At 35.8% G+C, this 25,610-nt stretch overlaps 1 protein-coding gene across 2 annotated transcripts in view; it reads right to left on the bottom strand.

Moving 5' to 3' along the window:
• Positions 1–25,146, bottom strand: part of upf2 (UPF2 regulator of nonsense mediated mRNA decay) — a 35,929-nt gene extending 10,783 nt beyond the window's left edge. Inside the window, exons 1-19 of one of the 2 annotated variants that reach the window (XM_088645306.1) lie at positions 25,008–25,146; positions 24,284–24,348; positions 22,982–23,344; positions 21,809–22,588; positions 20,950–21,110; positions 19,142–19,333; positions 14,324–14,476; positions 13,741–13,779; positions 13,384–13,487; positions 13,149–13,234; positions 11,046–11,154; positions 9,270–9,383; positions 8,496–8,612; positions 7,927–8,112; positions 7,417–7,620; positions 6,632–6,907; positions 6,104–6,287; positions 1,949–2,100; positions 13–117 (exon numbers count right to left, since the gene is read on the bottom strand). In XM_088645306.1, coding sequence (XP_088501432.1) covers positions 13–117; positions 1,949–2,100; positions 6,104–6,287; positions 6,632–6,907; positions 7,417–7,620; positions 7,927–8,112; positions 8,496–8,612; positions 9,270–9,383; positions 11,046–11,154; positions 13,149–13,234; positions 13,384–13,487; positions 13,741–13,779; positions 14,324–14,476; positions 19,142–19,333; positions 20,950–21,110; positions 21,809–22,588; positions 22,982–23,316 — 3,297 coding nt within the window. In that variant the 5' untranslated portion in view covers positions 23,317–23,344; positions 24,284–24,348; positions 25,008–25,146. The remainder of the gene's footprint in view (positions 1–12; positions 118–1,948; positions 2,101–6,103; positions 6,288–6,631; positions 6,908–7,416; positions 7,621–7,926; positions 8,113–8,495; positions 8,613–9,269; positions 9,384–11,045; positions 11,155–13,148; positions 13,235–13,383; positions 13,488–13,740; positions 13,780–14,323; positions 14,477–19,141; positions 19,334–20,949; positions 21,111–21,808; positions 22,589–22,981; positions 23,345–24,283; positions 24,349–25,007) is intronic. The other variant, XM_088645307.1, reaches the window with a different exon arrangement.
• Positions 25,147–25,610: the final 464 nt, after the last annotated feature.

Genomic DNA, 25,610 nt, shown 5'->3' with positions numbered 1-25,610 from the left:
AAGATCGCTCACTGTGTTTTCTTCATCGGTTTCATTCTCTTTATTGGAGTCTGTCAAGTAGTCAGTATTCTCCTCCTCCTCTTCCTCTCTGTCTTCTTCCTCATTCTCTGAGACCTCCTGAAACAGAGAACACTCAGTCTGACTGGGCCATGAACTGCATATTTCATCTCATATCTGAGAACAATTCTAGTACCACATCAAATTCAAATTTATAGAAGCGATACAAGGAAGTAAACCATTAAGTAAAAAACAATTTTAACAATTTTACATTTTAGTGTATTAAACCTATATATATCTGGCTAACGTTTATCACAAAGCAGGACACTAGATATTGTAGCTGTGCATTTAACTAGGCAAAGTACTATTTTTAAATGCTGCAACTAGCCAAGTACAATCAAAAAACATTTTGAGACCACTATTTTAAGGACAACTGTACAATAATACAATTAGATTTTACAAGACTAAAAAACTAATATCTTATGAAAAGAAACACGATACTGTCTGTGAAAGAAAACAAAACCTAGCTTCTAAACAAAACCTAGCTTTCTATGCATAACACTGATGCATTATTTCAGTTCTCAATCCTTCTAATAAAAAATATGCAGTGCAAATTGATGTATTAGGTTGTTACACAGTTGGGGATTTTTGTGGAGTTTTTCTACATCAAATCGTGAAGTATTTCAATGCCAAATGAGCAAAAAACAGATGCCATGATATTTAATATACACATACTAATCATGGGCTCATAGAAACAGCATACAGACCCAAATCAGGACTTCAAAATCCATGCAATAAATGGCAAAAATGATGCAAGGTTTGGATCTATTTCAACACTGTACAACTACACGGTAGCCTATATTACAAACTTTGTATGCATTCATTAAATTTACAGTAAATAATTTTAAGAGATTTTTTTAAATTGTTGATGCTTTTATCAATTCTATTTGTATTTGTATTTAAGCATGTTATATTTAAATTCCTCAAATGGGGACAGCAATGACTTTTAAATCCAATTAGTAACGTTAACAGCTCTTCTTCTGCATGTGTATCTATGTGCTGTCCAGCCACTGCAACGCACTACCAGCCAATTACTGCCTTAGCCTGCTTTTGAAAAATGCATGCAAGACTGGCGTGCATGTCTGTGAGCAAATGGAGGGCAGGGGATGGGAAGACATTGTATTCAAGAAGCAGAATACTTTTTGTATCACATTATTCATGATATATTTTGTGGAATATACCACAAATTTGTGTGATTCTAAGTTATATGGAAAGATCATGTATACTGTTTATGTCTAAGTGAGTTTCAGAGCATTCATTTACAGACTTTTTTCATTTTCTAGGTGGTGGTTAATCAGGCCTAAAAAAACACATCTTCTAATTTCCAGGTTTTCAGGATACATTGGTACCCTCTGCAGGAAATGTCCTACACTGAGTCGAGTCTAAAAGAACTGAACCTTTTTAGCCTTGAACAGAAGAGACTGTGACTAGTATTCAAAATCCTCAAAGGCATTGGACAAACTACAAGGACACAAGCTGAAACTACGTAGGAATATATTTAAACCACCCAGCCATGTTGTTGAAGCTGATAACCTGGTGTAGTTGCCAGATGCTTGGATCAATAAACTACTAAATTACCCAACTCACTATACAGGCCAAATGATTACCTCTCAGTCGAAACCATTGTGTTCTCCTGTAAATATTTAATATTGCAGTTAATATTCTGGCAAAAGTGCAGTTCTTCACAAGTCTGAAAGATACACGTGCCTCAGTTTTAATGCTTGTTTTTTCTCAGCCAAGACCATGCTTCTCATTTACACACTTGTACCAAATGTATCACAATTGAACGGAATAATAGACGTATTCAAAAAATAATTTACTAAAATAGTCAGGTGAATGACCAAACCTGCATGAGATTCAGTATTCTATTCAGTATAATAGATCATTTTACCTCCTCCTCTGGCTCATTCAATTCACTCTCATTTCCAGACTGCTCCTCAGTTTCAGCCCCACCTTCCTCATCATCATCATCTTCCTCATCCTCCAGAGCCTCTCCTTCTTCCATGCTACTTGAGCCTTTGGAATCCTTATCATTGGCCAGACCTAAAAAAAATTTAGCATTTTCAAACACCTAATACAACCCAAGATATTTGTCTTACTCCTACCATGGCAAAAACATTTATGTTGCATTTACCTTGCATTAACTTATCAATCGGCACCCTTCCCAGCTCTACAGCATTCCAAGAAAAAGGAATGGGGAAGCTGTAGGCAATCCATTATGTCCACCTTTAAACTATTTGCTTTTTTAAATAAATCATTTAAAACACTAGGCTGTCAGCAATTCCCTCATTGTCTTCTCTAAATATAAATTAAGCTAATCAAGAACTAGACTTGGGAATGCAAAATACTGTTACCTTTGTACATGAATGATTGCTTACAAACCCCTTATCTGCGATACATATATATTGTATACAGGTATGCATACTATGTCATTCAAGTCATACACAGAAAAGCAAATGCTTTAAAATTGCAAATGATATTTCAGCACCAATGATTTGCATTCAAAAACTTTAAAAGTCTACACAACAAAAGTTTAAATGAAAAAAAAAGAATTTCAGTTTTTGTCTGACAATTATGTGAATAGAATTACTGAATATAACCAAGCTAATGTCCTTCAAAGTTATGCAACAAAACCATAAAATTATCATCTGACAATTTAAACAGTTAAATATATACACATTTCCTAACATGTGTAGCTATAATTTTAACTTTCATAAATTATGAAAATGTAGCTATAGGTACATATTTTCTATTTCTAAAGTACACAGAAAAATGGTTATACAGGTCAGGCTATTACAAATATAAGTTCTATAGTTTGATAAATTAATAATCTGAAAAATTAAAGCCGTAAAATATTTTCATAAATAAGGGGATTATTGCAAGCTACCTTCAAATAGTAATATGTTCAAAAACGGTATTAACAATCTGTCATTTAGGAAGTAGGAGAACACTTTAAGAACATTTGCCTTTGTTCCGTTAATACACTTCACACGTTTCCTTAATTTCTAGTTTAAATAAGTTCTGAATTTGTAAGGTTTTACAAAACTGGTTTAGTTTGGGCTTGCGTATTTTTAAATCTACCTTGTCACGAAGAACAAATTGAGCTCATAAATCTAAGTCCCACATTTCACACAAAAAGCCTATTAATCCTACAGCTATTTAGTGACAGGATGATATTTAAACTATTTAAAGAATCTCCATTTGTTTTAAGGTCTTATCCTAACAAAAAGCATTCAGAAATAGGTTAAATATCCGTAATTAATGCACTAATCAATAAGTTACAAGCAACCAGATATTAATAATATGAGCAGAATGGTTTCCATTCGGTTGTAAACTGCTCTTATTTTCTTGTATTTGGGTTTGTGACCAAAACACTCACTTTGACTTATTGTGAAAGATTTGGAAGACTGAAATAATAAGTAAGAAATTAATTCTAAGAGATCCCTAAATGAAAAAAATGACTGAATAAAAACGAATTCCAGACAACTCAAATAAAAAAAATAAAATAAATGTATTTACAATCTGTGAAAGATGAATGCTTGAGTGTAGGCTTCAGTGTCTTGCAACATTCTATACACCTAGTAAAATGCCCTTAAATTTATATAGTGATTTTCAGCACACAATAATCTCAAAGTAATTATATATAGAAATCTACCCCTGAAGTGCAGCAGTTCGCTAAAACTTGATAGGTTAGGTTACAGTAAAAAATGTTTAGAAATGTTACATGTACATGCACAATGATTTGCTGTATTTAGGTGTCTACAAGTAAAACACAGTCTAATTTACAGCCCCTACATCTACTCTACTCCATTGATTCTTAAGAAGCAGAAGTAGGGAGTGGAGTAGCCTTCCAACATTAAGTCAAACGGGCAAAGCTTATGCTCTTACAGTCCCTAACTGTGCCATATTTACATTTAATGTCATTTTACTGTAAGTCATGACTTGCCCTTCCCTAATCCTGAAGCACATCAAAAACCTCCGTGTTAAAATATTCACGAGAAGGATGAATCTAGACTTCTTAAATTTGTCTGACACAATCTCTTTAAATTCCATCTTTACGTCAATATTGCAAAGAGCTGATGTTCAACACTGATCATAGAATCATTTTGCAAATTTCAGCAAAATGTGCTTCTATAGTTTAGAAGAATATATTGTAAAAAATGACCAGCCACAAAATGACGACAGTGACATGGAAGAGCATTATTTTCAAAAAGAAACTCATAAACCATTTCTTGTAAATGTAATTGTGAGAAAGGTTAATTAATATTGAGAATAAAGTTACACAATAAAAGCTGCCAAACCTCAACCCTGCGGTACTTGTAAAGAGATATTTTGAGATTACAGCTATCTCAACTGGCACTATATGTATGACTCAGAAGGAGTTAAGTCATTAGTTTCGTATTCCAAGGTAACACCTAGAGAGTTTAGAACAATCTACTGTTTAAGGAAAACACATTTTTATCTTTAACCCATTTCCCTGTATTGAATTGTGCTCTGACTCAAAGTCTTCGTACGGAGCATGACACCTACAACAGGAATGTGGTTTTCTTACTTCTTATTTGAAGTTTAGCATGAGGAACACATTTTGCTGCTCTATGAATATACTTAATTTAGTACTCATGGAATTTGACAAATGAGTATCCTATTCATATTTGAAAAAAAATAAATGTCAGATTAATACTTTTCTTTAACATTCTCCCTATTAATTATTCTTAAGAAACATCTTATATTTGCCTTAAGGACACATTCTCTTTTTAATTTTAACTATTGGCTACATGTTATGGAGCACTATGATTGCGTTTGTATTTGGATCACTAACTGCTTATCATCTAGGCCTACCTTGGTACATCAACTTGAAGCACACACAAGTACAATGTCTTGACCTACAAAAAGTACAAGCTTCTGAAACATTAAGACACCACAGCATAATATACTGAATATCTCATTTTGTGTCTGGAAAGGTTTTTAAAAGTTCACTGCTCCTCCTCAAACCAAAAAGGTCTCAAAACAAAAACAACTCCCATTATTTTATTTGCTAAATAATGTTCCTCACAGAAACACACAACCCCCTGCAGTGCTATTATGAATAAAAAGGGATTCAGTAAAATACTGATATTAAAATAAACTGGTAAGAATAAATGTGAAAAATATATCTAAAAACAAAGCCATCAACATCAATGGACTGTCTAGATAAATATAAAACATTATTCATATGCAATACAAACGACATAAATCAGCATTACAATTTTTTTTTCTAACTAAATTTAAAGTAAGTTGAGATTCTAGTGTAATATGAAAGTGAACTTTGTTCTGGTACACATGAAGAAGAAACAGATATTTAATAGATGTTAAAAACAATTCACTTCTGTCCTGTTTAGTTACGGCTGTCCCGTTTCTGTTTACTTTTCTATGTAGATTTTGCTTTTACTTTCATGGTTTCCTAAATGGAAAATAAAATATTGTCTTGTTTTTTTACATTTGGGTCAGCTGAAATAATGTTTATAGTTGCATTATCAATATTAATGTATCCCTGATTTATAATGATTCTTATTGTACAAGGAATACGTTTGAATCAGGTTTGTTGTAAACCTGAAGTAAAAGGAAATATTTTCAAAAATGTTTCAAGGCAAGGAATCTAGTTCTGCAGCAGGAAAGAATGAAGAAAAACCTGTGCAGCCCCTCCTACTTTGCCAAAATTAAATCATCCCATCTTACTAGAATTCCTCTTTTATTTATTTCAGCATTGGTACCAACTATCATTTCTAATGAGAGTATGTTTTATGGGAACTTGTCAGAGTGGAAAAAAAAAAATAAAAACCTAAAACCACAAAAACAGAGCTTGGTCCTTCACATTGTTAATGAAGTAGTAGCTTAATAGTTTTTTAAGTTAAATGCGTTTTAAATAAAATACTTTGGGGGACATTAAACTATTCCAAGACTCCACTTGTGAACAATTCACATGCAAGCAATAGGGCATCTGTTTAATTTGTCTGTAACAAATTTAATTGAACAAGCTGGAATAGAGAAACGCTTACTATCTACTTACCAAGCTTTACCAGGAACTCTCGCTCAAGCTCTGCGACCTGCCTCATAGCCTCCTCCAGTGAGCAGCAGAGTTTCATCTTGGGACGTAGGAGCTCCAACGTGTCACTGATCATGTAGTCAATATCAATAGGAAAGGGGTGGTCTTTAGTCCACACGTCCAGGCTCTTTTTCCACCAGATATAACGCTAGAAACAAAGCAAAGGAAAATTTAATTATAGATTCATCGAACACATTCAACTATGATGGACCATTAAACAGGGCTGGAGAAAGTCATTTTTCATACACTACAGAATGAATTTTAAGGTCACAGGAAAAAAATCTGCCTTGAGATATTGTAATTGATCCAGAAGACTTTAAAAGGAAATAATTCCTATTTCTTTAAAAAACAGCCCTTAAGACACAAAACATTACCTCTGCAATCTTGGTATTTAAATGGGAAAAGTGAGGAACCCAAGTCAACACTTAAATAATGTTAGTCTAATTCACAATGAAAATGTATCATTTAGAATATACTCTTTCAGTAGCTAACCTGGAAGTAAATGAGAAAGCAGTCAAGTTTCCTTTTGCTGGAGCCTCTGTCAAAGTACTGTCCGCAGGTGTCCAGTACAGTGCAAACCAGTCGGATGCGGAACAGGTGCTCTGGCGGGTCCAGTGGGCTTGGACTGCCATCGGGGTTTACACCGAACGAAATAAAGGAATACAGAGTCCGAAAGATAACTGCTGACTCCACCATTCTATAGTTGTATAATTCTCCCAAAAACTTAGCACTGCTGATACGCCTTTGATTGAATTTAGGCTGGTTAACCTGTGAAAATAACAGAAAAACACAAATACATATAAGCCCTCAAAAAGGAAACATTTTCTTAATTGTGAACATTGACATTTGTAGAGCTTGACATTTCAACAATTAACATTTCGGTTTTGTATTGCAAAATAATTGTATGTATGCCTCGATTTATTATATCATCTAAACTATTGCTTGGATTTTCTGAAAAAAATAAATAAAATGTAATTCCTAAACAGTATAAGTAAAATAATCATATAAAATACATCTTTATCCTAATTCCTATTTTAAAACAGAATGAACACACAGGAACATTGCCTTTTCCACTGTACTAAAAAACCCATAATGATGTGAGTATTGTTCATTAAAAAGAAAGTTACTTCTATGATTGCAGATTTTAACAAAGTACAGAAAAGCTTCTTCATATAATTTTATAAAGATTATCATTCATTTTTAATCTTTTCATGAGAGAGAACTAAAAAAATTATAAAGGAAAATACCTTTTCAAAATTGTGCCTAAATGAACTCACCTCCATTCCCAGCCTGATGTCCTCTAAGACCCCATCTACCACGTGGATGCCCACATCCTCCTGATAAGCCACCAACCCTGCTAGCAGATTTGCCACACAGTGGATACTATTGTACTTCACATTCCAGATATTCACCATACAACAAATCAAATAGTTTTTTATCTCTGGGTCCTGCCAGGGCAATTTTCTCATCTGTCGCAAAACCTTAGAGAGAAAAGAGAAAATGGCAACTTTTTTTGTACAAGCATAAGAAATCAAATCTGGTAAACTAGGAAAATCAGAAGGAATTTGGAAACCATGGGCTATAGAAAGCTTTTCACCACATTTACTGGTATTAGTTATTTCTGTCACTGATATATAAAATTCTTCCACAAAGTCTTTTCATAACACAGAAATCTAAACAAATATCCCTGCTAGTATGATGTAAAAACTCTCACATAGAAGTGAAACTGTATCAAATCAGGCTACCCATCATCTGTCATTTTTTGTCATACAACAGAAATGTGGTACCTTTTCAGTAGTGACTTTGGAAAGGTCCTTGTAAAGGAGTTTCCGGATGTATTCTTGAAGTGGAGGTCGCTTCTTCCTAACGGTTTTCTCAACAGGTGGTGGGTTACAATAATAATAAGCATTTTCTACCATTGTAACGTAGCGGGCATCTAAGTGCATTGCCTGTTTCTTCCGCATCATTTGTTCCTGAGAGACAAATATGTATAGTAGAATTAGCAGTTATTTCAAAATAAACATGAATTTCAGGTCTAAACCCTAAAGACTTTAAGATGAAAAACACACTTTATTGGGTTCATCGGAATTACAACCACACAAATAAAAATGTACTTCAAATGGAACCATTAAATATTTGCAAACTATGCAGATTTCGACAGGATGCAAAAGCAGCTTGGTGACATTTGCGTTTCAAAGGAATAACTGCTCAGATTTGTTCTAATGATTTCACTGTGTAAAACAAAGCAGAATCAGTATGTATTAGTGTAGCTGAAAAAACATTGCTTTGTCTCCTAGTTTTCTAAACTAAAAAAATATATACTGCTTCATAATAGAAGTGATTAATTCCACCTTACCAGAAGAACACTAGCTCTTAAGTGTGATTCTGGAGACCTGAAGAGAAACCTGCCGCAGGTCTCTAGAAGGGTGCATGCCATCTCAATGTGGTGATGAGAGAAGTCAGACAATAGCATCTGTAGAGATATATTACATGCATATTAATGGTAAAGGACAATTACAAATCTCATGACAACTTGCTGCCAATTTCTTTCATGGGAAAAAATACTTGCCAATATTTGCTAAATGTGTAATTGGTACTTTCAGCTGTAACTTACTCCAGGGACAATTAGGTAAGGGATCTGGAATTCAAATGAGTGCCGTTGGAATATAAAGTGATCTTATTTATGTTATGATGGTATTTTTGCATGATCTAAATTCTATTTTTCCAAATTAATCATTGCTCAAGGAGAAACAAGAACATAAAAAGAAGCAATTACTGAACACTATAAACAGGTTTCTGAAAACAAAAACCTAATTCCTAACCTGGAAATAAGACTCCAAATACATATGGTCACTTTCATTAATTCAGACAACCGAGACAGAAGGTTGCATCTTGTGTTTCAATTATTTGGCTGCACTTCAAATCAGGTTGCTTTATATTCCCACTTTATCTAAAGTACAGCAGGAGATCATACATTTTGCTACTATAAAACTAGAATGTAACACCAATTTCCAAATTAATGCCAAAAACACTGCTAACATTCTCAATTTACAAAAAAATGGCTAAATGTAGTAATCATTAAAATGTCTAATACTTTTAACATGGATTTACAATTTTTATAATTACCGACCTTTAAACAATGAAGTGTGTCAGTTTTAGAAAACATCTTGAACTTGGTTAGTTCACCAATAAACCTCACAGTTTTATTTTTTGTTTCTATGTTGATCTGATCCTTCTTCCTTATCTGTAAAATAAGAAAAAGAAAGCTACACATTATATTCACATCATAAAAATAATGAAATTAAAAAGATCTTTCACTGCACAAATTTCTCCAAAGAGACCATGTGAATTTATACACTAATTGGTTTTCAAAGACAGTCTTAAATTACTTGCGTCATGACTTCTTTAAACCGAGTTTCCATACCGAGTATGAAATCTTGGTAACAAAATAAATCAATTGACAGAGAAGCAAAATGTTAAAATTTCAAATTAAGCACAAAATTGTGAACTTTGTGAAAGTACTGTATGGTCACCAAGTTGTCGCAAACCACTGGTCTCACCACATAATGCAACCCTTCCTGCTCACTAGTCCTTACAAACCAAAAGGGTAACGGTCTCCAAACAATCTTAATCCTTTTTTGGCTTTCTTAGCTCACGTACATATTTTGAACAATGCGTCTGTCGAGCATTTGGCTGTGCACAACATAGTGGTCGCATAAAAAACAGTATCATATCAGCATAAAATCAAACTGTTTCCTTTTCCAAGAGATATTCAACTAGCAAAGAGATGGGTAATAAACATAGGCACTGATGTTGGTCCCATCGACAAGCTTTTGAACAAAATTCAGTGTTATCTATAAGCGAATAAGTACAGGTTGTGCAGCAGACATTTCACAGCAGAAATGTTCCAGCATGATCTGCATGCAGAATTAACTAGTAAGTAAATATGATTCAATAATCAAATTTCAATTGTACTCATTAAAATCAGCAGTCTAGATAAAACAAAGTAATCTTGTCAGTTTCAAAGCATCATATATAATTAATACAGTGACAAAATTCACTTGGTCTAAAGCACGTGCTTTATTGCAACAGAAATAGATTGGTTTTCAAATATTGTCAATTTGAAATATTCTCTGCTTTGGAGTTCAAACGATTGTGAAGCCTGACAGTTTGTAAAATGAAATATATTTCCGATACTGAACCAAAACCTGTGCTCAAACCAGGTGCCATTCCTACCATTTTTGCCCATAAAAAGCAACTGATGAAAGCACACTAAGAACACGGTGAGAGGGTGATAATCTTGATAGAAAAAATTATCTTCACAATTTAAGTAATTCCTTTTCATCATAATTATGTTTAAGGCCTAAGTTAAGATGTGCATTAAATATGGTTTTATGACTAAGAGCAATCTTTCTACCAGATTAAAAGATATGTATTCACAAACTTGTTCACACTGTAGTAGGGCCTTTTCACTTCACCGGACGTTTTTTGCCTCGTTCTGAATCGCAGACAATGACTGCAATATAGCTCTACGCACATATGGAAATTTAGTCTCATTTGTTATGTAAATCGGACGTTTTACTCATTACCATGTACTTTCACTGTGGTTTGAAATGCACTCACAAAGAATGCAGGTTTTTTATAACTCCGAAATGTAAACATAGCATTGCAGTTCCCCTTAAACTGGTCCAATGCTGGTCATGGAAGGCCAGTGTGTCTGCAGGTTTTCATTCCACCTCGACTCTTAAAGAGCTAAACCAGCTAGTCACTTGCTTAATTGGACCAGTTTAAAAGCTCCTTTCAGATCTACCAAGGACCTGAATGAGACACCCCCGGGCTAAACAAGTGCCTGAATATAAAAGGATTTCTACAGCAATACTGCACAAAAAAAAATTAGAATACACACATGAAACCTGAAATCTCCCTTCAACATTGAACACAGGTCCTCTGCCACGTCAGACATGCAAGGATGCAGTGTAGCAACTAGACGAGCATAAAATGGCAACAAGTCCAACCTGTGAAGAAAATAAAAAGTAGATAAGGACTATTGGAAAAACTAACTTCCTGAAAAAAATACTTTTGTTTTAACGAGTAACAAAATTTCAAACAGGTTTACTGAGTAACACCAAAATGAGCAGCATTCCAATTTTTTGTTGCAAAATTAAATTACAAGGGTCTGGAACAAGTTACTCTGCCATGATGTCAAAGAGGACACTCTGGGTTCTTTCAGGAAAGGGCTGGATCCTTGGATCAATTAGCAACAGTACTAGCAAAGAAACATGCTACATATTTGTAATCATTCTTATTTAACTGGGAGAAAACACGATTGTCGATGACTATGCCTGAGTTGTTAAATTAAAATATTAAGGAATATGAGAGGATACAACTCTTAACATTACTTATTAAATGATAACTTTCAGTTTTAAAGCCCTCAGTACCATTCATAAGACCTTTCATATTTCTTGATGTCTCCAATGTTTTCTCATCACATATTTTTTAAATTAATGCACTGAGATGATATTAGTAAAAAATGAGAACACCTTCACTGTATACTTTTTATCTGAAGCACAATACTGTTTGGCTTGGTCAGTACAAAAGCTACACAAAACAGTGCCACCTTATGTCTAGACTGTGGAATAGGATAGAAACCAGATCGCTAACAGGTGTATAGAACTGCAACCTGTGGAGACATCTGCTCCAACATCCAGCCTGAATAGAGATGCTACAGATCTTCCGGGGAATGCATGCCTTGTGCCATCTAATTTCTGTCAGGAAACATACAATTTCTCTAGTCTTGAGTTCTAACAAGGGCATGTAGCTTCTACAATGGATTTTGATGTTATATACTTTCACCCTGTCCTCAAACAACCTCCCATCCTTAAAAACCTACCTGAAATATAAAAAATATTCTGATGCTACCAACTTGCAATTAAATAAATGTGTTTTAACTTTCAGAGACATGTTTAATAGAGATATCAATAACATCTGTTAACAGAGGCAAAAATGTACTAATTTGAGATCCCCATTCTACCTTCCATTTTCAGTATCTTTTTAACTTAATGGATGAGTGCACTTTTCTCTTGTGCCGATTAACCTTTAACTAACTTTTGCAAACTTCAGCCCTTTCCCACAGAGTATGCAACAGTAAGCAACAGTAAAAAAATCAACTACAGGATATCTCCCACTGGCACATGGCCTAAACGCTAAGCAGGCAAAGCAAATTGGGACAAATCAAAAGGGTGATTGTTCTGTACAAAGAAAAATGCCCAACCCTAGGTTACTATACAAAAGATCTGTTGCTTATATGATATTCACCTGTTTAAAAGTCTTGATGGACTTAAATTGCAAAGCAAATAAGAGTACAAAAGAATTTATTGTGGCACTGAACAGCAGCACACTCTTACTTGATTCAATAATATAACAAAAGCATTTAAATGGAATGTAGAAAGGCTAAAAATTGGAGCAATGCAACAAAGAGTAGTGCAAACTACAGCAATTTAACCGTTTCAACAAAAATTGAAGGCACCCTGCTTGATAACAACAAATTCTGCAGAAGGATCCTTTTTCATTGCCTACATTCAGATACCAATTCTTGATTTCTTGACTGTGCACCAGCTAATGGAATTCTTAAAAACCACCCTTAAGAATAATTTCATGGTCTACTGTTTCAGCTCTACTGATATCCCAGAGACGTACAGGAGCAACAGGTGAATAGGGGATTATGAGTATGCACTAATTGTGAGTCAGTGTAAATAGGGATGCTCCTACAGAAGAAATGACAAAACACTCACCAGATCCATAAAAGGTCCATACTTGACACAGGCTCACATCTTGTATAAAATTTCTAGTACACTCTAAAGATGCAGAATGCACTACTCACAATATACTTCAGTTAAAACATGCTAAGATTCACAGTTGAGGTTTACTGAACACCTCAAAGTAAAAAGTCTGAAAAATTATTCTTTGAAATGCCATTAGATCACACATACGTATTTTAAGAATACATTACCGTTGCCTAGGAACTGTGAAGAGAGCTCGGACAAGTTTTTTCCTATTAGATTTGGTGTTCATATTCATACAGAAATCCATTGCGGCCTGAGTAAATGCAAAAAGAACAAATGAGTTACTTTTTCCACTAACTATTTTTTTTAAAAGGGTAACCTGTTGAATTATTGAATTATAATTGAAATTGAATTTCTGATTGAATTATTCAATTTCTGATTGACAGCATTCACATATATTACCTTGTCTATTAAGTCTCTATTCACACAGTTAGGCAGCTGCTGAAGAAAGGCATCCACAATCAGCTTCAGGTGGGACCCAGTGCTGGCTTCCTCGTCTTCTTGCTCTACAAGAAAGTGAAACTATTCAGCAGCTTTAAATAAAATGAAGCCTTTAAAGTGAAGCCAGAACACACTGCAGTTTTTAAATCAATATCTTCACAGTAAAATAGACCTCCCTTAAATACAGGAGCCATGCTGCATATAAGAGAACCACTTCAAGTGTTTTAGTGTACTTTCAGATAAAATATCAGAAACCTACAACTGAGGCAAATTTTAATTAATCACTTACCATCTTCAAACATTCTATAACAGTCTTACCTCCAGAAAAAGAGGCTCCCTTTCTTTCCTGACCTCTTCCTGTTAAAATAGTGTACATAGTGACTAGCTGGATGGTCTAAAGACTATCAACACCTGACTCAATATCTACTCACCATCTCACTTTCTCTCAAATGCCTGTCTTCTAGATCTTCTGTAAATTCATCAAACCAATTAGTTGCATACACTTAGAAATTTCACCCTCCATCCAATTCTAACCATATTGCTGTAACAGTTTTGAAAACATACCTCAATTGTGATATGCTTTTTTCAACAGTAAACAAAGAAAGACGTCTGTGCTATGTAGTGAAATCTTTGGCAAGGAAAACATTTTACTGTGTTGACTACAGTAATTGAAGGTAGTATACAATGGGCACAGAAGTATTAGGTTTAGATGTATAGACTAACTATATTTAAAAGTGTTTTATACTGCCAATGCAGTATAAACTGAGCACTTACACGGCTTTGAATTATTATACAAATATAAAAAAAATGCTTTATTCTCAGAAAAATGAGTCAAGCATGCCTAAGAGATAGTTAGGGAGCCTATACCATCGTCTCAATTACATGTATTGACGGTACTTACCTTGTTCATCCAGTAGCTTCTTAGCGAGGTCATCTGTGTCTGCCTCATCCCCTCCTTCCAGCTCAAGAGCGTCATCATTGATATCTAAGGTTTCCAGCTCTAGCTCCAGCTCCTCAGTGCTCTGAACTTCCTTATCCTTCCCATCCTTAAAATCTGGAGGAAAAACACACCAACACATTCGTTTCTGTTCAAGCTGATATCAGTTACTAATCACATTATAAACTGTCGAGGACCACCTCTGCAAAAAAGCTACACTTCGAAACATGGTGACATCCAGTAGGAATTAAGAAATAAAGGGTTTGTCAGCAGGTTTAATATCAGTATAGGGTTTGAATTTTGTGCCGTGTGTAGTGTTCTCTTAACTGTTAAACCAAAGCCATAAATGTACAGTATATCTTCCTGTTTAATTTGAAAAATCTAGGAATACTTCATTAAATGCAATATATCAGTGAAACAACTCAAGGCTAACAAATGCATATAATGGTCCAATTTCATGAAATACATACGCATCCTAATTTATCCTTGCCATTTTGTCTTTGCATGTGTTCCTACAGTAGGCATAAAGTTGCATAACCGAAATGCCCTGTTATGCAAATAACCAGTTTAAGTATAAAATGCTCTCTCCACTTCCCCTTTCCTATCTTCAGCCCTTTCTCTTTGTTATGCTTCTCTTTGTATTCTGCACATATGAATAAAGATTTACTTCCGGAACCAACAGAAAGGATACTTTTAAGTTCATAACCCCTAACCTTTTTGAACATTAAAGCATCTTAACTTAACTTCAGTATATCACCATTTAAAATACACTTACATACAGCCAATTTAAAAATTTGCATACTTCAAAATCTATGTAAATTATACCTGCTTCCATGGAGCTTGCTGCACTTCTATCAGATAAACTTATCAAGCAAATCCTCTGCAATGGAAAATTCAAGGCAGTGCGCTTATGGAAAATCAACTATATACAATGATCAAAAGCACTGGGATGAAACCCTTCTTATACCGACACTGTTTAAAAACCCCACTTATAAGAATCAAAATCTACTCGTAAGAAGGGAATTAACAGAACTGCCAAGGAGCACTTCTGTGAGAAAATGGCTCAATTAATGTAATGCACTAAAGTGACGATGAGAACAGCAAAGCTTGCAACTGCCAGAAACATCAGTCTTCATGATACTATTCAAATGCTTGCAAATTGTTGGTCTGAGGAGGATGCTTAAGCAATCTGGTATTACTGGAATACAGGTCTGGTTACAGCACCAATGGAGGAGGCCACTGCTATAGAGCCAACAAAATAACTCGATGCACATAAAACCGTACAGTGGATAGATACCGGCTGCTTTTTGAATCACTGGTCTCCGAGACCAATGATAAACTTTAAGTGAGCTCTGGGAATGATGTAAAAGTAGATGACTGGAAAAATTTCACAAAGGGCTAATTGTACACAGGACTCAATAATACCAGTTTCCTACGTTGTCTTGAAAAGGTGGTTAAGAATGTTGTGGAATGTGCAGTGACTCTGCTGCGGCACAATATATTAATGTTTTAATATATTAAAACTTTAGTCCGAAGACAGATGGCAAGACTGCAAAATAATTAATTTTAATTGATAGTTAAATAGTCTATTTTACTGGATTTGAATTTAGATACACAGCATACTGTAAGTGCACCTTCATATATTGTTTACTGTAGATTTAGATTTTGGATTTGGATCTTTAGTTCCAATAATGCATTACAGCATTAATACTTTACAGTTATTGTCTTATACAGAAGCACTTGATAAAAGGTGGGAAAAACACAAACAATTTTGGTGTGATCTTGTAACACTTTAAACATGTTTTGAAAGAATTAAGTTACAGTGAAAAAAAAACTATTCCATTCCACTTTTAAGTATCAACCATTAACAAGAGTAAAATTGTCATGGACAGATGTGATACTTATAAGCATACCTCACTGTTATTCAATCTACATTGCAGGAGTTATACTTCAGCTCTCTGGTATTTTTAAGATTATTTATGTTAACAAAAATAGTATTTTTATTCCACTTTTGTTCCATTAATTCTATTATTGCCTTTTTGACATTCTTATTTGAATCAGGTTCTTTTCACAAAAATATAATAAGAAAATGAGCTATTTTCTATGAAACCCAAACTAATGACAAAAGCCTTTTGAAAAGCATGAAGTGATCTGTGATGAATGTGTAATGTTTAAAATAATTTTAAAATTATCAGTGTCCCAAAAGCCCCATTTCTAAGTCCTTTTTTTGTCCATTGTTAGAAACTTCATTATGATAATTAACAGTGAAATAGATCCGTTCTGAATTTTTAAAAACTGTTACATTCTGCAATTTTATAAAGAAATATTGCATTGTTTTTTTTAAAGCTGTAGTAGTAAAAAGTTAAAACTTTAAACTACTCTGTGGAGTAAGAGCAAATATCTGCTGAACATTCATAAAACGCATGTTTCTCAACTGACAATTACCGCCATTTCCATTTTCATTGACTAATAAAAATCTGTATACAAATGTGTAACTTACATAAATATGTAGATGCATATACACACCAAGCATTTAATGTGTCTAGTTCTCAAGTACAATATTATTGCAAATGAAGAGCAAAGAAAATGCTTTTAGTTTTTCAGTCCATTCAGACTTGAAAATGTGTTTGCCAATGTAAAGATTTAATAATGTAATCTAATCTACAGTGCCTTGCGAAAGTATTCGGCCCCCTTGAACTTTTCAACCTTTTGCCACATTTCAGGCTTCAAACATAAAGATATAAATTTTTTATTTTATGTGAAGAATCACCAACAAGTGGGACACAATTGTGAAGTGGAACGAAATCTATTGGATTTTTGAAACTTTTTTAACTAATAAAAAAATGAAAAGTGGGGCGTGCAAAATTATTCGGCCCCCTTGCGTAAATACTTTGTAGAGCCACCTTTTGCTGCGATTACAGCTGCAAGTCGCTTGGGGTATGTCTCTATCAGTTTTGCACATCGAGAGACTGAAATTCTTGCCCATTCTTCCTTGCAAAACAGCTCGAGCTCAGTGAGGTTGGATGGAGAGCGTTTGTGAACAGCAGTTTTCAGCTCTTTCCACAGATTCTCGATTGGATTCAGGTCTGGACTTTGACTTGGCCATTCAAACACCTGGATACGTTTATTTGTGAACCATTCCTTTGTAGATTTTGCTGTATGTTTGGGATCATTGTCTTGTTGGAAGATAAATCTCCGTCCCAGTTTCAGGTCTTTTGCAGACTCCAACAGGTTTTCATCCAGAATGGTCCTGTATTTGGCTGCATCCATCTTCCCCTCAATTTTAACCATCTTCCCTGTCCCTGCTGAAGAAAAGCAGGCCCAAACCATGATGCTGCCACCACCATGTTTGACAGTGGGGATGGTGTGTTGAGGGTGATGAGCTGTGTTGCTTTTACGCCAAACATATCGTTTTGCATTGTGGCCAAAAAGTTCGATTTTGGTTTCATCTGACCAGAGCACCTTCTTCCACATGTTTGGGGTGTCTCCCAGGTGGCTTGTGGCAAACTTTAGACGATACTTTTTATGGATATCTTTGAGAAATGGCTTTCTTCTTGCCACTCTTCCATAAAGGCCAGATTTGTGCAGTGTAAGACTGATTGTTGTCCTATGGACAGACTCTCCCACCTCAGCTGTAGTTCTCTGCAGTTCATCCAGAGTGATCATGGGCCTCTTGGCTGCATCTCTGATCAGTCTTCTCCTTGTCTGAGCTGAAAGTTTAGAGGGACGGCCAGGTCTTGGTAGATTTGCAGTGGTCTGATACTCCTTCCATTTCAAGATGATCGCTTGCACAGTGCTCCTTGGGATGTTTGAAGCTTGGGAAATCTTTTTGTATCCAAATCCAGCTTTAAACTTCTCCACAACAGTATTACGGACCTGCCTGGTGTGTTCCTTGGTCTTCATGATGCTCTCTGCGCTTTCAACAGAACCTTGAGACTATCACAGAGCAGGTGCATTTATACAGAGACTTGATTACACACAGGTGGATTCTATTTATCACCATCAGTCATTTAGGACAACATTGGATCATTCAGAGATCCTCGCTGAACTTCTGGAGTGAGTTTGCTGCACTGAAAGTAAAGGGGCCGAATAATTTTGCACGCCCCACTTTTCATTTTTTTATTCGTTAAAAAAGTTTCAAAAATCCAATAGATTTCATTCCACTTCACAATTGTGTCCCACTTGTTGGTGATTCTTCACATAAAATAAAAAATTTTTATCTTTATGTTTGAAGCCTGAAATGTGGCAAAAGGTTGAAAAGTTCAAGGGGGCCGAATACTTTCGCAAGGCACTGTAATTTAATAATAACATTTTCATCATAGGTACACACTAACATTTACTAATTTATGTTTGGTTAAGGCGAGGTTATTAAGCATTACTTCTAATACTATTACCTATAATTGAGTATTGTGTAAATTCCCTGTTTTTTAAATTTAAAAAACAGGGAATTTACACAATACTCAATTGTGGCTTTGGTTGTTCTTTCACAAAGACTGTTTGCTACAATATAACTACTTTTTGTTTTCTAATTGATGAGATCTCAGGAACATAGAAAGAGCAAGACTGTTTTTACCAATTCTAACCAGTATATTTGGCTGTAAATCTGCTTTTAGAAACACTGTAACCCAAAACACCGCACTCTATTATACATACTCATAATAATGGAGTATATTAGGATTATGAACAAATACTATAAAGTTACTCTGCAGAACAGACTGAAATATAGGTGTGGGTGCTGCAGTAAATGTTTAATACTCCTCCAGACATTAGGAAACTGAATACCTTTTACATCCTCTTTGTCTTTGCTCTGAGAGCTCTTCTCATTGTCTTTGAACAATATAGCTGGCACAAAGGCTTTCAGGTCCACCATGTTTTCATAAAAATTCCTTGCATCCTCATCCTCCCAGATTCCTCCCTCCAGGTCATAATCTCCAGGTTTGCCAGGAGTAAAGATGTCTATTCCAGGTCCATGTTCTGCCAAGAAGAGGTTGAAAACCACATAAGAATAAAATATATTTCACAAGAAATAAAATAGAACCTTTTGGTATAATGTTTTTCATTCAAAACCCCTGAAAACAAGCCACTTTACAAGGTGCCTTGTACTGCCTGTCATGAACACTCTTTGTTTCCACAGAACAATCTGAAACATTTTAAATACTATTACCTGGCAAAAGTACTTCTTACAAAAGTACTTGTACTGAACTAATTTCTAGAGCATACTTTTATGAACATGCAGCCAGACAGTTCCATCTAGTGGTAAATAGCCCACTTTACCATTAAAGGAGAACTGCAGTCCCAATTTCTCAAACAGTATTATATTTAGTTAACAAAACAAATGGCAGTATCGCAAAAGTTCACAAATTCCTAATTAAGCATAAAATCGTGAACTTTGTGAAAGTACTGTATGGTCGCCATGTTGTCGGAAACTGCTGGTCTCACCAGAGGCGAGCGGGAGATTTTGCAAGAACTGCGGCCCTTCCTGTTCACTGGTCATTGTCGTGACTGATGTAATGTGATGAACAAGCAAAAAAGCACAGGTTTTGCAGCAGACATTTCACTGCAGAAATGTTCCAATGTGATTTGCATGCAGAGTTAACAAATAAGTAGTATTTGTTGGCAAAACTGTCTTGACGTTGAGAGCAATACTTCCATGGGATTAAAGGAGATGTATTCACAAGCCTGCTTATTTACAATGTAAAAGGCATGCTTCACCACACCAGAAGTTTGGTTGTCTTGTTCTGAATCACAGAATATGGCACTGAGCATACCTGGAAATTTCATCTAGTTTGTGATGTAAATTGGAGGTTTTACATGTTTTTGTTTACATTATAGTTTCATCATGAAATGTATCCATCAATGTGGATTCTTTCTAACCCTGAAATATTAAAATAGCAGTGCAGTTCCCCTTTACAAAATTTCAGTACAGCTTCACCAAAATGTGACGCAGTATTACAAATGTTGACTATACAGTAACCAGTAAAAAGAGTATATGTAAAACTATTTTCATTTGTGTTTTGATAGGATTAGATTTAAAACGTTACCTCTCCTATTTTTCCTATTTTCCTATTCTAACACTACCATTCTGGAACTGTAGTAATACATACCACATACAGTAATGTGCAAATAGCTAGTCTTTTCCATTATATATATTTACAATTAACACATTTAACTACAAATAATTATGAAAGTATTTCACTATACTGAGACGAGTATGGTTTTGTGTTCAAACCAACAGTGATTGTGGTTTTCAGTTTCATTAAACACTGGATTATATTCAGTCAATGCAATATAGAATTTAAACATTCTTAACTGATAAACAGTTCAATGCTCGCATAACATTCATACCATTTTCTGTGAAGACCTCTTATTAACTGAGTAAAGATATAATAAGTTACATCAGTAAAAGGCCAAGTCACATGAAAGCACACGAAAGACAAAAGTATATTTTCCCTCAAAAGAAATTGTCACACCACAAAATATCAACTAAATATTTCACACTTCAGTATGAGAAGTTAATACAAAGACAAGACATGATATACATACCATACATATAATATAGACTACAGTTTTCCAATTACCCTTCAAATTACCTTCTTGCACTGTTTTATCTTGAGGCAGCTCTGGCATGTTTTCATCTAGGAGATCTGCTAAGGACTGAGTGTTAGCAAGCAGCTTTTGGTAAGAAGTGGCAAACTCTTCATATTGTTTGTGACGATCTTCACTCAGCTCCCCCTTGGAATGTAGAATACGCCTAGCAAAATAAGGATATCCATAGGTCAAGAAGTAAATGAACAACCAGAACATGCTGTCCCTTCTAAAACATGAACACTCTGTAAACAAATTCAACAGAAAATGAAAATGCTATCAACTATTACCTTGAAAGATTCATCCTTCTTTCACAAAGCTCACTGAATGGACAAGATCCAGATTATTTTAAGGACTACATGAGCACTGTATAATCCAGCTCTTAACCTTAGACTTGCTGATTTTGGGCTTCTTGCTGAGCTGAAGACCAGTCAATGACCAACTGGTCTTCTCATGTGCAATACCATTTCTATGGAATGCATTGCTCAAATCTAATTGAGACTCAACAACTGTCATCTTTTTCAAAACTTGCTTAAAGACCTAACTCTTTTACTAATGCTTTTTAATGTATAATTCAATCTTATGCTCAGCTTCACAATAACACTTCTGTACTTTTGGGTCTTTCACTTCATTTTTGTTTCTGCTGTATAATATGTATGCTGTTCTACATCAGGTTGGAATTCCTTGGAAAAACGCTCAAATAAAATTGATTTTTCCTTTCACTTTACTTTTTTCTCAATGATTCACCTTATTACAGCTAGAACTTCAAAAGTTACAACAAAGAAATGTTATAATAAACTTATAAACGTCTGTAGATAAAAGCATCGGCCAAATTAATAATAACCAAGGGTTGTCTCTCCTCACCTGTTTTGTCTCTCAATGTTCTGCAGCTCTCTGTGATCCTTCTTAAGGTGTTTAGTCAGCGATGTGAAATACTCCCGCAGGAGGTTCTGGAAGGGCTGCTGCTTTTCTGTATTAATTATCTCACTTGGAGGGAAACTGAGGTTAAACTTCTCAGATGCCATCTTCATCTTCCTAGGCACTAGACCAGCAATATCATCCCCACAATGCTTGCAAAAACTGATAACCACTGAAACATGCATGTGTGTTTCACGGTCTATGTTGATGATAGTTTTTAGCTGCTCATAGATCAGGGACAGACCCTCTTTATCAGTAAAAATCCCAACAATTGTGAGCTCAGCAATAAACCGCAGATCTGTTCTAAGCTTGCTTACATTTGGTGTTTTTTCTTCCTTTCTTGCCTCAAAATGCTTTTTCCAGGCTTGGAGTAGTAATGGGGCAAAGTCAGCATATCGCTGATGGAAGAGAGAACACAAATGCACAGCACAGTTAACATCAGATATCTTCAGCTTGGCCTCCACAATGGAGCCCACGGCTTCGGCAATGTATTTACTCAGATTGAGGCTATTGAAATCATTCGAGAGAGAATCTCTTTGCTGCTCCGTGATCGTTTTCAGCTTCTTCACAAAGGCAGTGTTCTTCTTGAGGCTGGAATCAAGCCTGCTAAAGAACGTCTCCTCTGGTCTGCCCTCCTGGGCATTCTGGTTTTTACTTCGCAGGTCTTTCCTTGCTTGGTGCCGTTCCCACGCTTCCTGGTGAAGCTGATGTGCTTCCTCTTTTTCTCTGAAAGAAAACCACCAGAAAATACATCTCTGTAGACGCAGTAACATTTTTGCACACTTTGGCCCACTAATCCCTCAAGTAATAGAACAGGTAGAATGATTCACACAAGAAGCATACTTTGACCACAGATTTAATTTTAGCCCTCAACAGTAAATGGGGAAGAAAAACTAAAAGCTGCAATATGGCCATTTCACTGACAAGCATTTTAAATAATTTTTCATTAGCTGTTTTCATTAGCCCTAGTGTAGAGGACAACACTGCGTGTGGTGTTTGCAAATAACTGGGGACTTCTAATGAAACAAATCTTCAAATGGAGATAAAAAAACACTACTTCAGCAACAGAATGTGCAATACAAAGAAAACAGGCGGCTGGATTTGAAGCTGGCGTCTTACTTCAACCGAGCTGCCTCTTCTTCCCGCTGTCTCTTCTCCTCTTCCTCCTGCATCCTCTTCTCCTCTTCCTCCTGCTGTTTTTTCTCCTCCTCCTCCCTCTTGCGCTGCTCCTCTTCAGCTTTCAGCTTCTCCTCCTCTTTCTTCTTGCGCTCCTTCTCCTCCTTCTTGCGCTTCTCCTCTTCCAGCCTTCTCTTCTTCTCCTCTACAGTTTTGGCATTCTCTTTCTTACCACTGACCTTGGGGTCTTCCTTTCCCTTCTCCCTGGATGAGGCAGGGCGCCTGTCGCCACTCTCTTTCTCTTTGTTGCTGAAAGAACACACCTCTTTTTCATCCATACTGACTTCTTACGCTGCGCAGGCAATACTGTAAAACACAATTGGCTTCTTCATTAACAAAACTACAAAGTCATTTCTGCTATTCTCTTGAAAATGCACCCATCCATCAATTTTCGAACTGCTTCATCCAGCTCAGGGCTGCAGGGGAGCCGTAGTCTATCCCTACGAGCAATGGTACTTGGCAGGTGACACCCTGAACAAACCGCCTGTCCATCACAGGACACCCACAGACACAGACACACACCCACTCGAACCAGGGCCAATCTTCCCAGAGGCAAATTAACTTACCGGCATGTCTTTGGAGTGAGGGAGGAACCCCATACGAACACTGGGATAACATGCAAACTCCACACAGACCGAACCCCAGGTCCAGAAATGAACCCAGGGCCCCAGTGCTGCGAGACAACAATGCTAACGACAACCCCAGTCTCTTCTCCAATAAGAAGAGATATTACATTCTGTAATTCTCCAATTACAGAAGGTTTTAAATTGTAAAAATAACAGTCTTCAAAAGGTGAGCGTTTGGTAGAAACATTAAAAAGGTTCCATATTAATTTACATAATTAATAATAATGGTTGAGGTATTTAACTATAAACTCTAATAATGGTGAAATACACCCAAGTTTTATTCAAAGTAATTCTTAAACAACAATCCCCACAAATTCAAGTATAAAGCCTTAAGTTGACACATGCATAACTAAAGTATTCGTTACAAAAAGAGGCATAAAAATGATCTAATTAAAATAATTAATCGTGCTACAAGTACTCTTATGAAAGTCATATATACTGACTAAAGACAACATCTTCGTTTGACGTCCACGTTTCAATCTGCCACGATCTATAACTAAGATACAACTTCCATGGTAACATTTTCACCCCAAAACAAAACCTTTTAAAAGCTGAAATTCTCCCGACTATCACTTAGCAGAAAGACTGAACGACGTTCCCTTAAAAAGAAACGTCTTACCAGATCTGATAGGAGCTTAGATTCTGTTTTCCTCAGCGTAACGCCATCCTTGATCCATCAAGGCTCTGGAAACGAAGCCGCGGTTAGTTAATCACACTTGGGGAATGAAAGAAAGACAAACTTATGACTGTCGCCGGACAGTGTGCTGTAAAACTAATCCACCCCCGTCCAGAAAGCCGACCGTTAGCGGACTGACAGTTGAGCTGTTTCGCGAGAGGCGGAATGGTGGAACTGTCGGGCACGGGCAGCTAGCAGATACAGACCCGAGTGCGATAGGTGAAGGGGTAAGATTTCAGCCATTTAACAGGTTAATCACCCCCATCTAACTCTGCGCATGAGGAAAGGTGCACTTGAAAAGATAAAAGATGTGAAAATACCTGGCGACACGGGACAAATAACGTTAATATGGTAACTCGATAATGTGCGACGTTCCAAACCCCAATTATATCTGTAACGCTATCCCACCGGAAACGTTGTAGGCCCAGAAAAATAAAGACAAAAATGGAAAAAAACATACACTACAGCAAAAGCAACTGTCAGAAAGCAATTGTTTTAAGAAAAATAAACAGGTGTAGTAGGCCTTATAAAAAAACACTTAAACGCTCTTTTCGTGTTTTACTGAAATGCGTGACTACTGACAGCAACATTCCAATTAATTCATAAACAAACCCTTACACAGGAGGAAAAAAACTAAGATTCTACAGAAAAATTAAAACACGATTACCTTCAATTCATGTAAGCATTAGGTTTGTTTGTAGTTAAAAAAACCTTCAGTACAGACGAAGGACCTCGTCAGTAGGTATTACGTGTAGCGCCTGAACTAAATAAAATAGCAGTAGATTGTCACGACGTAGTAGGCACCACTGCATTGTGTGCAATTGTAAATTGGATTTTAGATTTTAAAATGTTGAGTTTATTTCTATTTTGGGATAATAACTTTATTTAATGTGGATTCAAATTAGAAATGGCAATCCGAGGACACCTCAGGCACTATTAAGCCCATACGTCACAACCGGCAGTGATGGGATGAACTGAGAGCCAAGAGAGCTAACACACGGGCATGGATATTTTAGCGGCATATATTTCATGCTCATGGATGTTATTAAACAACGAGATCATACTTAAGCATGCGATTAAAAAAATTAAGCACATGTTTCATTTTCCCCCCTAAACTGGTGTTCGAATACTTTGCTACGACTCAGAAAAGTAAACATTTTTATTTGCGCTGTAGAAAGACAAATAGCTTATTTATCCTGAACCTGTAAGAGTTCCCAGTTAAAATACAAACATGCCACAGCTGCACTTCTCCAACAATAATAATATTTGT

The sequence above is a fragment of the Lepisosteus platostomus genome, chromosome 9 (genome assembly GCF_059453375.1).
Source record: "Lepisosteus platostomus isolate fLepPlt1 chromosome 9, fLepPlt1.hap1, whole genome shotgun sequence".
Lineage (NCBI taxonomy): Eukaryota > Metazoa > Chordata > Actinopteri > Semionotiformes > Lepisosteidae > Lepisosteus > Lepisosteus platostomus.
Note: the sequence above shows the minus strand (reverse complement) of the source record. Positions and strands in the feature narration are given on the sequence as shown.